This window comes from Cervus canadensis, chromosome 1 (assembly GCF_019320065.1).
Source record: "Cervus canadensis isolate Bull #8, Minnesota chromosome 1, ASM1932006v1, whole genome shotgun sequence".
NCBI lineage: Eukaryota > Metazoa > Chordata > Mammalia > Artiodactyla > Cervidae > Cervus > Cervus canadensis.
The window spans coordinates 40,575,114-40,588,643 of NC_057386.1; the positions used below are offsets into that span (position 1 = coordinate 40,575,114).

General features: G+C 36.3%; 1 protein-coding gene across 3 annotated transcripts in view; it reads right to left on the reverse strand.

The window, feature by feature from the left end:
• NLK (nemo like kinase) overlaps window positions 1-13,530 on the reverse strand; it is a 124,084-nt gene that overhangs the window by 54,575 nt on the left and 55,979 nt on the right. For all 3 annotated transcript variants that reach the window (XM_043480057.1, XM_043480065.1, XM_043480046.1), the window contains exon 2: window positions 5,744-5,873. In XM_043480057.1, coding sequence (XP_043335992.1) covers window positions 5,744-5,873 — 130 coding nt within the window. The remainder of the gene's footprint in view (window positions 1-5,743; window positions 5,874-13,530) is intronic.

Here is a 13,530-nt window from a genome sequence, read left to right on the forward strand (position 1 = left end):
GAATCTTCATCCTTTATATTGATGTGTAGGATACCATCATATCAAGGGAATATAACACAAAGTATTTATCCAGAGTACTGCTGGCAAACTTGGGGGTTGTTTCTAAATGTTATTATGAATGAAGCTGCTATGAACATTTTTGTACATGTCCTTTGGTAGATATATGCAATCATTTGCCTTGGGTATATTGAAGTGAACTGCTGGGTCACTGGGCAGGTGTATATTTAGCTTTAGCAGAAACTGTGGCAGAGAACAACCAATTCTGACTCGAGTTGAATGTTTCTTTGACTTGCTGTTCGTTGCTGTTGTTATTATAATCATACATAAACAACTTGTCTTAGAGGACCCGGGCCTTTTGCCTGACTGTTAAACTAAAGTGCTTTGTTAGCTCGAAGAGATAATCTGACTCTGCCTACTGTGAATGTTTGCAAGAGATTAACACATCTCTTCCACAAGCAGGCCATTCCAGTAGATGTTTTACAAGACTGATGGTCTTTTTCACTTTACTCCCTCACTGCCTCTCCCTCTCTGTTCTGCCTTTTGACTTTAGTTCCTCAGCACTTTTCTCTTTGGTTCTATAAAAGAAACTGGCATCTAGATACCAAGAAGATGGTTACTTTGAGACATTAGTCTGCCATGTTTTTGGTCAGTCTGCCTAAACTTGTATTCCTTGCCTCAGCACCTTGTCTCCCAGGAGCAGAGCAAGCTTGGACTCAGTGACAAATTACCAGTTTTCCTAAGTGGGTTTACAAATCTACATTCTTACCAGCAACAATAAGCTTCAGTTGATTCACACCCTCGTCCACATTGGGTATTGTCAGTCTTTCACTTCAGCCATTCTGGTGGGTACATATAGTATCTCACTAATCTTAATTTACATTTCCCCAATGACTAACAACTTTGAGCAATTTGTCATAGGCTTATTAGCCATTTGGTTATCCTATTTTTGGTGAAATTCTTAAGTCTTTTACTGATGGGCAAAAATTTTTGATTTGGAGGAGCTCTTTATAAGATATATAATGTTTGGATACAGAATTTACAGTCTGAAAAAACATCAAGTAAAATATTTATTTCTAATGGTTTTCCTCAAATGCTAAACATTTATTTAAAAAATTGTTCTATCACATAATAAATTCTGGAAACAAGTTTTTTGCTGGATGATGTCTGACATCTGTCTTTTCTCTCTCTTAAACTTCTGTGCTGCATATACTTAGTCGCTTCAGTCATCTGACTCTTTGCAATCCTATGGACTATAGCCCACCAGGTTCCTCTGTTCATGGAATTCTATCCAAGAATACTGGAGTGAGTTGCCATGCCCTCCTCCAGGGAATCTTCCCAACCCAGGGATCGAACTCAGGTCTCCTGCACTGCAGGCAGATTCTTTACCATCTGAGCCACCAGGGAAATCCCTTAAACTTCTGATGAGCATCAATTTTTAATGTTAATGGTGTCCTAGTTAACATTTTTCAAAAAAATGGTCAATGCTTTACTTGTCTAGTTAAGAAATCTTTGCTTATCTCAAAGTCGTGAAGACATTTTCCTATGTTTCATTCCAGAAGCTTTGTTATTTTACCTTTCACATTTAAGTCTCTGATCCATTTTGAATTAATTTATGTATATGTCATGAAGTAGAGCTCTTTCATTGTTCTTGTTGTTATGGTTCAGTTGCTAAGTCATGTCTGACTCTTTTGCGACCCTATGGACTATATAGCCCATCAGGCTTCTTTGTCCATGGGATTTCCCAGGCCAGAATACTGGAGTGGGTTGCCATTTTCTTCTCCAGGGGATCTTCCCCACCTAGGGATCAAACCCTTGTCTCCTACATTGGCAGGTGGATTCTTTACCACTGACCCACCAGGGAAACCCAGATTTTTTTCAAATGGGTATCTAATTGATTTTGGTTTATTGGAATGGCCATCCACTCCCCTCTGGATTGCAGTGGCACCTATCTTATAAATCAGGTGAACACATACATGTATGTCAGTTTATAGACTCTATTCCATTTATCTGTCTATCCTTGTACTGCCTTGATTATTATAGCTTCATATGTTTCAATACTTGGATGTCTGAATTTGTTTAACTTCTTCAAGATTGTCTTGACTAGTTTAGGTCTTTTCCATAAACTTTAGAATGTTTGTCAATTTCCAAACACACATACACATAAAACCCTGCTGGGATGCTCATTGGGATTACATTGAATATATGGCTCAACTTGGGTAAAGCATGCATATTAACCACAGTGAGTATTTCAGTCCATGAATACAAGCTACTGTATTATTATAAATGCATCAAGAGTACCACAAAATTTAGGCACAGAGCAAAAAAACCCCCAAATCCACTAATAAGTAACCTATTCTAAGTATCCTTTGCCCTTTCATACTCCTTAGCAGCAGAACCATTAGCATTAATAATGTCTGTAGCCAAATAGCTTGTCGGCATTCAGAGAAGGGTCCTATTGGTATGATTCTTTCCTACTTATGAACCCAGAGAGGCCTTGTTTGAGTTCAGTCAGACTATACAAAGGAAAACAAATCATTCTTCTTTGCTTTCTCTACCTCCTCTTTGCCCTCCTCCACTCTAGAACTAACAGGTTGGGAAGAAGTAACTCCAAGATTTCATATTTTTTCCTGTCACTTTCACTTTCACTGAGGTTTTCCTGTCACTTTACTCACTCACTCACTCTTCAATAGACTGTCTACCTACTGTGTGATTAGTGCTGTTACCTAAGGACAAGAAAAACCCAAGAGCTGTATAACAAGGGCTCGTGGCAGGAATCAGTGGGTCCTAAGGAGGCTCTGGATGGGCTTTAGAGGACTAGTGAATGTCTAAAATGAAGCAAAAATTGTGTGCATATGTATTTTTCCAAAAGAGGGTACCTAGCATTCATCAGGTTCTCAAAGACTGAGAAAACCCTCAAACACCCCTTTTCCATGCTGTTAAAATGACAACCATGTCTGTGAAGTAGAGAATATACAGTCACATCTCAAATTCTGACTAGATACTACTGAGATGCTACTACACTACTAAACAACATCGATCTTCAGAAAGTTAAACCCATTTCTGGCACCTTAAATTACTACATCACAGTGAACTTATCCTATAAGATGAACAAACATTAAGGAAAAAACAATGTGTGTGTATGTGTGTATCTCAATCAGTCAGATCACCTGAAATCAATGAATATGATACAAGGATTTTGAAGGTTCTGCTCAAAAGAAAATCCAAAGTCTTCCAGGACTCTGAAGCTATTCTCTGACACATACAAAGTCATCCAAATTAAAACCCAACCTTCCTGCAACAGCCAGGTGAATCTTTCTAAATGCCATTTTCATCATGACATTCCTTTCTCTTCTTCTAGTCAATCAAATCTTAATCTCAAAAGGCTCATCTTAAGGTTTACCTTCTCCTTGTTAAAATCATCTTTGAGAGTCTAAGTCGAGGACAATTACTCTCTCTTTCTTAATAGTACAATATTTACCTGTCATCTTTCACCTGAGAAGCTTTAAAAAAATTACCACTACCTGTAATCTCAATCCCAGAGATCACAATTTAGTAGGTCTGGGATGAAATCCATTAAGTTTCATTTTTTAAGACTCACCTGGTGATTCAAATATACTTTGAGGTTTGGTTGCCCTGCTTTCCACTCTGCACAGAGCAGAGTGTCCTGCATTAATGTTTAACCAGGCAGGCAGTCCTCCCACGGCACTGTTATCACAGTATTTATCACATTACTAAACTCCCCGAGGGTAGAAACCCCTAGAAGCTGATGGAGTTTAGGGATATAGGATGCACACAATAAATGTTTACTGAAATAATGAATATGGGCTCTGAAGCAAGACAGATTTAAATTCCAATCTTGTGCCACCTTGACCTTGGGCAAGTTACTTAACTCTAAGCTTTGGTTTCCTTCTTTGTAGAGTAGGGATAACAAACCCTATCTGACAAGATTTCTACATATTAATATACGTAAGCATCTACATACTTCTTGACACTCAGTAACAAATGCTCAAGCATCTGGTCTACTTCCTTTAAAAAAGGACCGTATTTTAAACTTGTTTTTTGGTATTCTCCACATGACCTATACTCTGCACACAGGACACAATTAATAAACACCTGTTGCCTTAACTACATCAAATACCAGTTGCCTCTTAGATTGGCATTCCACACATACCAGGTATGCTGGCCCCAAGATACTTCCGTAGATTTCAGAGCATGGCATAAATTCACTATGTATAAAATAGTGGTGCCATGATGTCTTCAACTCCCAACTATCTGCCTCACTTTCGAACATTCCCACAAAAGTCACAAGCACTCTTTTATGATAGACCTCAGGAGCTCCGAACAGTAGTTGCTGTGTGTTAATGTGTGACTTTCAAGGATGCAATTTGTTTCTTTTCTTACACTACTCACTCTGACACTCTCTCTGTAACTTAATTAGCTATTCTATAGGAATGAGTCATGAGCAAAGATAGTAATACATACAGATAGTGACCAATTACACCATCCCTCCTTTATAAAAGAAGCCGAGATAGGTCTGAATATAATAAACCATTGAAACCTGTAGTAAGTGAATTTCTGAGGCCACCTGCAAAATATTTCTTTCCCATGGATCCCTTTACTTGAGTCTCTGACAATGTATATATAAGATGTGTAACTCTTTTGATGCTGGGTTGGTATTCACAAGGCAAATTTGAGAAATAAATAACTAAGCAAGCATTAGACATCAATCTAAAATCACTTCCAAAATTTCAGGAACTAGTCATGAAATAGCAACTGGAATGATGTTTTGAAAGTTACTGAAACAAACACACACATTGTTAAGCAGTTCCAACTGAATAAAAGACAAAACAATAACTTCCTAAAAAAGTTTAAGGAAAATGGATTTTGCGGGGGGGGGGGGCAATCAGTAAAATGAAATATGTCAAACCAAGGAGCTTCAAACAAAAACACATTGTAAGTTTGATATTCCCAGTTTTACCAAATACTTCAGACTTCTATAAATTTTTGTCTTAAAGTGTGATTCACACTTTGGCCAAAGTTCTTAAAGTTCCTGTGCAAACCAGCAGTCAGATTCATAAGCAATTATTATTTTCCTGACTTTTACTTCAGCAATTAAAATAGCACAGGTTGAGAACCAAACGCAGAATGTGAGGCAGTTTTACTTTTCATATGAAATTGAAAACTAACAGTCTAAAACTAACAGTCTAACACTAACATCCACCGGGGAAATTTTACATGTATCAAACTTTTAATTCAGGATCAGTTGAAGAGAAGCTCTCTCAAATCACTATGAGTCTTGATATCTCTAAGCAGAGCAATAAATAAGATAACCCATATTATCTTTAAGAGCTGTACTGTTTTTCAGAGGAAAAACTGTTTTCTTATATCTTTAACTTAACTCTGATTTAAAATACTAAAAGATAAAAGTAAGGCATTTAAAATCAGGGGCCAGTTACTTCTATTTAAATCACTCAGACCGCACATTATACTCTATTTTTACATCGAGTATTAGTACTGTTCCCAAGCTAAGTTTTAACATTTGCTTTATATCAATTAATATTTCTGTCAATCAATAAATCCTAGAATTCATTTAAATTTGCTCATTCACAAAAAAGGTCTATTTTGTCTCAGGTTTCCAAATCCTTTAATATGGTAATGTACCCTTTTTAAGTCTCTTCTGCTCTTTACTAACATAATTAAACATGCTTAGGAAATAGTTATCCCAAACACCAACTTCACTTACATTATCATGTTTAAAAAAACACAACATCTTCAATTCCCGGAAGACCCTTTTGCAAGAGACCAGATTCTGGAAGACGTTGGGCATCTTTTTGAGTGCTACTCTCTTTCCATCTCTTGGATCTGTTACTGACCTAAAGACACAATATTTAGGGGGAGAGGAAAAAAAAGACAGATAAATCAATTCCAAACTTTGCTCTTCAACGTTTCATCATATGACAGATACCTTTATGTTGAAACACTCAATATTAAATCCACTTAATAATGCTTAAGGTATCAGTGAGAAAGATTAAAAAAAAGTATAACCAAACAGAATGTTTAGCCCACCCAACTCATCTGCCATGCTGCTTCTTTTTTTAAATCCCTAAATTTCTATAAAAACTAAAATCTTCCGGAGAGGTCACTTAGCAATACATCTGAGGTAGAGGGCTATTAGTGGTAAAGCTATTTTAAACATGAGGGAAAAAGTACAGAACATTAACATGATTGAAGTCAAATTAGTTTTATGCTTTATTTTCAGAACCAAACGTGATCACTTTTAATTCAGTGTATAGACTACAATTGGAATATTTCTTATGTAAATGAACATCTTTTAGTAATACGGTTTTTAGGACATTTCAGGACACAAGCGTGTCCCCTCATAAGTCTGAGTGGAAGTTTAGGGCTGTGGCATCTTGGTTATGATAATGTCTTCCCTTTTGTTTCTCAGTTCTTGGTATGATAGCTGCCTCCTGTGGTTACTCCCTCTTTAATAACTCAGTGTCTGCCTTTTCTCTCTTTTAGCCTTCTAACATCTATATTGCCAATTCGTTGCATTAGAGTTCCCCGTGTCTGAAGTACTAACGTGTTTTCCATTTCTCTGACTGGACCCAACTGATACATATTAAGTCAAAGTTTTTGGTAATTATGGCCAATTGGCCATTTGGCTAACTGAGCTTCCATGGATTAATCTAAAGCTTTTTTTTGCCTTCTATCCATCATGGATGACTGGTTGTCTTTGCAGAATTCATTCCTGTCAGATTTATTTTGCTTGATAATTATCACTCTCAGCTACCGTTATCTTTCATTTTCTCTTTCAGTCATTTGATGATTTGGTTCTTCTTCCCAGACTTCTATCATTTTGAAATCTGGTCTGTATGTCACCAATGCCTTTATCTAAGTTATTAATTAAAGTTTAGAACAAGACTGAGGACAAAGCTCTTCAACAGATGTAATACTAGAAGCCATCTTTATTCAATTAATTATTCACTTAACTACAATCACTTAGTTTATTTCTTCCTCTTGTCCAGGAGGAAATAAGACACTCATCAAATTACTTTTCTGAAAATAAAGCATTCCTTTTATATAACTGTCTAAAAATCATATCAAACTTCTTTATGAATATCATCACTTCTTTACAAATTTATCTTAGTGATTGCTACTTCCTTTCCTGAGTTCTCGTTACTCTTAAATGGTGCAGCCTAGTATTTTTAAAACAGCATGAGGACTCTACTTTCTCCCACTGATAGGAAATTCGATAAAACAAGTATTATCATTTTTAACTCTTCAATACCTTGAAATGTAATTCAATTACACTAAGAGACCTAATATTTTTGACTGTTGTTTAAAAAATACCAAGCAAAATCCACAACACTGCTTAGAATCCACATAATCCAGGAAAGCAAAATACAAAGGAAACCAAATATTATATTGACTATTACATTTTTTTCATATTTAAATATCCTACTTCTGTACCGAGATACCAGAAGATAAAAAGTCAATGAAACAGCAAGGAAAGGAAATTCTGGATCACACACTGCATAGTAGCCACTGCCTCTTGAGTCTTCTTTAATGGAAGACAGTTAATTAGCATTTCTTTGTCTTATGACATTACCACTTTGGAAGAGTACAGGCCAGTTATTTTGTAGACCACTCCTCAATTTGGGTCTGACATTTTCTCAAGATTAGATTCAAGTTGATGCTGTTAGCTGCTGTTGTGTTGATTCTGCAACCCCATGGGCTATAGCCCGCCAGGCTCCTCTGTCCATGGCATTCTCCAGGCAAGAATACTGCAGTGGGAAGCCATTCCCTTCTCCAGGGGATCTTCCTGACTCAGGGATCTAACTGGGGTCTCCTGCATTGCAGGCAGATTCTTTACCATCTGAACCACTAGGGAATGTATTTTTTAACCGGAATGACCCAGATGTCTTCTCAGTGCATTACTTTAGTAGGCACATGATGTCAGTTTTGACTGATGATAACTGTGATCATTTGGATGAAGTGTTCTTTCAGGTTTGTACACTGTAAAGTTACTTTTTCCTTTTGTCTAACTGTAAATATTCCTCATCAAATTCTGACCCAGTACGTTTAGCATCCTTTGACGGCTTTATTGCCTGAATCAATGATCACTACAATGTTGCCAAATGGCACTTTAGTAATTTTTAATGTCTAATAATAGCTACCCTGCACAATATTAATTTAAAAAAATGAGTAAATTGATTTAACACATAACCCTTTCCAAAGGCCTCTTGCAGCAAAAATTCTTCGCAACTTCTGACTTTTCACTGGTCTTGACCCTACCATGGTGAGAAAAGCTGTTCTAAGATAGACCCACTCTTGGCTCAAGGTTAGTACCGTTCCTTGTAATGTTTTAAGGTAAAATTCACAAAGCAGCATTTTATTTTATTATTTATGCAAAAGCCAGTCATGCCTGTGGCTGGTAACAATATAACTCTAATGAATGTGAATGGCAGTGCAGTAATTTCACGCCATGTTGAGTTTGTTCTCTCTTAACTTGAGGGAGCAGATGCTTTGGTTCAGCACAAACGGTGCCACACAACACAGAGAAGTGTGGAAGCCTGTTCCGTTCTGTTCTTTGTTACGGAATGGCTTGCTGTGCTTGGCCTCTGTTGCTGCAATACCCCGGTTATCTCGACTGCACTTGTTAATGAAGCTCCTGCAGCAGAGATAATGAACAACATTTAGGGCAACTTTCCTCCTTTCAGGAAAAAGGAGCTATCCTTCCCCCTACAATTCACTTGTGACCAGTTACTTTCTCTAAAGTACTCTATGCACTAAATAAAACGGTGCATCTGTCCTTTCATCTGCTTACCTTCACAGGCATTCCAGTTATACTAACAGGCACTTCCTCAGTTTTAAATTAACATTTGATTCTGTAAACACTTAAAAGTTTTCAAAAGAGAAAAACAAAAACAAAGAAAGTTTTAAGGGTTGTGAGAAAGAATCCTTTCTTATATCTTCTCGGGTTCATCATCAATTCTTCTCTGAACTTAAAATATAAGTTTAACTGTTTTTTAAACAGCCAGAAGAATCCACGAGCCATTCTTCAGAGAGATACAGAGTCAGTCAAAAGAGTACACTACCAAAACAGGAAGCCTTTCAGATGTGGTGTGGCTGTTTTGTTGTAGAGTTTTCTTAATCCCAGGAAGCTGAGACCAATGCCACAAATCTGCTTCTATTACTGACAAGCAGAAGGGTTGAAGTGAAACAAGAGTAAAAGTTATTATTGGGGATACTTTTCAAGTACTAGAATGTTACAACATCTTTTAAATAGTATAACTAATCAGCAAGAATCTCCCAGAAATTAATGCTCCTCATTCACTTTGTGTGAAGTCCCCTCAACATATTTTAGCAGTTTTAAAGTTCATGGCTCTGATACAGGTTTTTAACTATCCAACAAAAATAATAATTTATAATGAGAATGCTTCAATTTGGATTAAGAAATTTTTCTTCTAATTCTAGCCACATTAACTTGTAATCAGCAATCCTCTGCTTTTTGGTATATATACTACAATTACTGTGTCAACTGTACCAATACAATACACATCTCAGTAACAGAACCTCCTAAGTGTTAGTCGCTCAGCCATGTTCGACTCTTTGCAACCCCCTACATTGTAGCCCACCAGGCTACTCTGTCTATGGAATTCTCCAGGCAAGAATACTGGAGTGGGTAGTCAACCCTTCTCTTCAGGGGAACTTCCTAACTATACTCTAAACATTTAGATTATTGCCTTCACATTCACAGGATTCACTTCCTTCAAAGTTATTTTTACTTGCATTTACATGAAGTCTGTTGAGAAAACAATAGCAAACTATGAGACAAAATTTTTGACAACAAATAAGTCTAAAAAATGTTTATTTGTCCTCAGTACTTATTATATGTTCATGGACACTACAGGTTAAAGAATATGGAAATTTATTTATATGATTCTTTCGTTTTTCTAACCAGAGCTTCAACAAGCTCTAGTCTGTGTGCACTGACATAATTTACAGAGTTGCAAACTACAGTATTCAGAAGAACAAATCTCCTAAGCTTTCCTGCCCCCACCCAAAAACACATTAAAAAGGTTTCTCATCTTTTATATTTAGATAATCTGTTCCATCAGTTGAGTTTTTCTGATGCTGGTTCTTCTTTCAAAATGTTTATCCAAATTTGGTATTTGCTGAGTCAGCTCTATATGTGAGAAAGCAATCTTTTTCATTTTATTCAAGATATTTATAAACAATCCCCCAATTTGTTAATCTGAAAATTACAAGGAAAAAAGATATTATACAATAGCCAAACCAAACAGTGAAACAGGTCACTCTTTTTTCTCATATCCTAATATTACTGATTGGGAGAAGTAAAATAGCTACATTTTACAGAAAGAGTTAAATAGGAACTTAAACATCCTCTAACTCTGTGCTTGCTACTGCTGCTGCTAAGTCATTTCAGTCGTGTCTGACGCTGTGCGACCCCATAGACAGCAGCCCACCAGGCTCCCCTGTCCCTGGGATTCTCCAGGCAAGAACACTGGAGTGGGCTGTCATTGCCTTCTCCAATGCATGAAAGTGAAAAGTGAAAGTGAAGTCACTCAGTCGTATCTGACTCAGCGACCCCATGGACTGCAGCCTACCAGGCCCCTCCGTCCATGGGATTTTCGAGGCAAGAGTACTGGAGTGGGGTGCCATTGCCTTCTCCAAACTCTGTGCTTAAGTAAGTATAAATAGCAATGATCCCAGCAGATGAGAGCAAGCACTGAGCCATTCCGATCTGTAGTGATACCCAGGGGTGCTAATAAGGGAGGAAGAAGAAAGAATAGGCAGGCCATCCAATGCCAAGCAGTCATATTTACTTTCAAATAATTGTTATTGTAAGATCTAACTTTAAGGCCTCCTCAACTCCCCATTCCAATAATCACTGAATAAGTTAAACTATAGGTGAAAAATTATTTAATGCTAATTATTGTCTTGGGAATATTTTATGGTGCTTGAGATCATGAATTAATTAGTTCTATCCTTACTGTAGATGCTAAAAAGACATAGAGACTCTTTCCCTCTCAGTCACTGTCAAATATCTCTGTGAGAGTCTGACCTGCTTGCACAAGAGCTGCCACACTGTCTTTTCAATGTTAGAGGGTGATCATGACACATCCTTGTCTGCCAAGTCTAGGAAATTTTCAGGGTCCACTAGCTACCATCTTCTCCTAGAAACAGACCTGTGAATATCGTATGGGGAGGAAACCAGTTGCAATGAAGGAAAGGTATCTGTACAAAGCCATAAAGGAAAACAATTCACAACTGCAACTCCTTCTTGCATTTTAACAACTTTGGGCAAGAGGAGGTCACAAAGGGTAACCAAAACTAAGACTATGTCACACAAAAATGTACTTGCTTTTAATCCCATTGATGATTTCATGAAAGATATGTATTCAGTAACAGAAACAATGATGAATATAAAGATCTTTTTTAAAAAATTAAAGAATGGCAATTTTTGTTGCACATTACTTTTATAAATGTAGAAGATGCAAAATGAAAGAAAAGGACAGTTTTATTCACATGGTACTTTTACAGGATTATGGTTTTACCAATGTCAAAAACTGTAATAAATTTAGAAACAGAAAGTACACATAATCAGAAAAAGTTTTGTTTTTAATTGCCAAAGATAATGCTTTACCATTTGATATTAATATTTTAGTGGCTAAACTAATATTTTAATAACATAAAATATAAGTCTCAATATGCTATTAGTTAAAAGCAAACTGTATGAACATACCAACAATAAAGTCTTTTTTGGAATAAAAGGGAAAATTTGAATATGGTTTAAAATTATGATTATAAATTAAATTTCCCTATTTCTAGAGATGTATATTCTTAAGTATACATAAGTGAAATGATATGAGATCTAAGATTTGTTTTAAAATACTTCAGTAATAAAGACTGTTGAAATGAAGCAAATCTTAAAGTTACTGAATCTGAGTGGTAGGTTGTTGTTGTTTAGTTGCTGAGTTCTATTCTTTTAGGACCCTGTGGACTGTAGCCCACCAAGCTTCTCTGCCCATGGGGTTTCCCAGGCAAGAATACTGAAATGGGTTGCCCACTCCAGTGTTCTTGCCTGGAGAATCCCAGGGATGGGGTGGCCACAGAGTCGGACACGACTGAAGTGACTTAGCAGTAGCAGTTCCTTTTCCAGGGGATCTTACTGACCCAGGTATCGAACCTGTGTCTCCTACATTGGCAGGCAGATTCTTTACCACTGAGCCACCTGGGAAGCCTGGTTAATGGGATCTAATTATTCATAAGTAAAGAAAACGTACGTTTGCAAAATTGTAAAATAAAAAAATTAAAATGAAAAAATATTTAAATTTTATAATAATATTAGAAATATCTGAAACTGGGATTAAAGAAAAGCTATGCAAGACTTCTACATAAAAGGACTGAAAACACATCACTGAGAGAAATTAAAGACATAAATAATGAAGAGATATACCATATTCATGAATTAGAAAGCTATTTAATACTGTAAAAATTTAAATTCTCCCCAAATTGATATATAGACTCAAGTGAAATTCAAAACATAAAATGGTTTTCATTTTGTAAAACTAGACAAATTAGTAAAAAAGTTTTTACAGAAATGCAAATATGCCAAGGAAAGCTAAGACACTCTTGAAAAAGAATGAGAAGAGAAAATTGCTCTCCTAGATATGAAGTCTTATTATAAAGTCACGGTAATTTAGCCAGTCTAACAGTCCAATGAAACAGAAAAATGGTGCAGAAACAGATTCTTCCATATATAGACATCTGGCTTATCATAAAGCTGGCTATGCAGACAGAACAGCCATCTTAAGCAAGTGCTTCTCAGTTTCAAAACTATCCATCTAAACATTGCTCTATAATACTAAGGTTCAGAGTCTGCAAACCATGTTTTGGTTTTCCCAACTAGATCCATGTTAGACTCTGCTAATAAAGGGCTTTAGGAGCCTTTTAGGAGCAAGGCTGGGGTAGCAAAAAGGAACAAAGGACTCTTCTTCAGTTACATACAGAACTCTTAAGAATCAATTTTTAAAAAAGGCTTGGATAGGTATTTCACCACAAAAAAGGATTAATTCAAATGGCCAATAAACATATGAAAAGGAGCTTAACCTCATTAGTCATTTGGGAAATGAAAATTAAAACCAAAGAGAAAGTACGACTTAACCACCAAAATGGTTAATGTTTCAAAGTCTGATAATACCAAATGTTTGGTGAAGATGTGATGCAATGTCAATCCTAATACATTGCTAGTAGAAATGTAAATTTGTAGAATCACTGTGGGAAACAGGTTGGTTTTATATACTAAAATGAAAATAAATCCATACTGGAACCCAGCAATTTGACTCTTAGGTATACACCCAAAAGGAATGTGTATACCTACACAATAAAACACAAACAAGTGTGTGTTCATGGCAGCCATATTTGTAATACCCTTAAAACTGGAAACAACTCAAATACCTATGCACAATAAAACAGATAAACAAATTGTTGTATATTCAC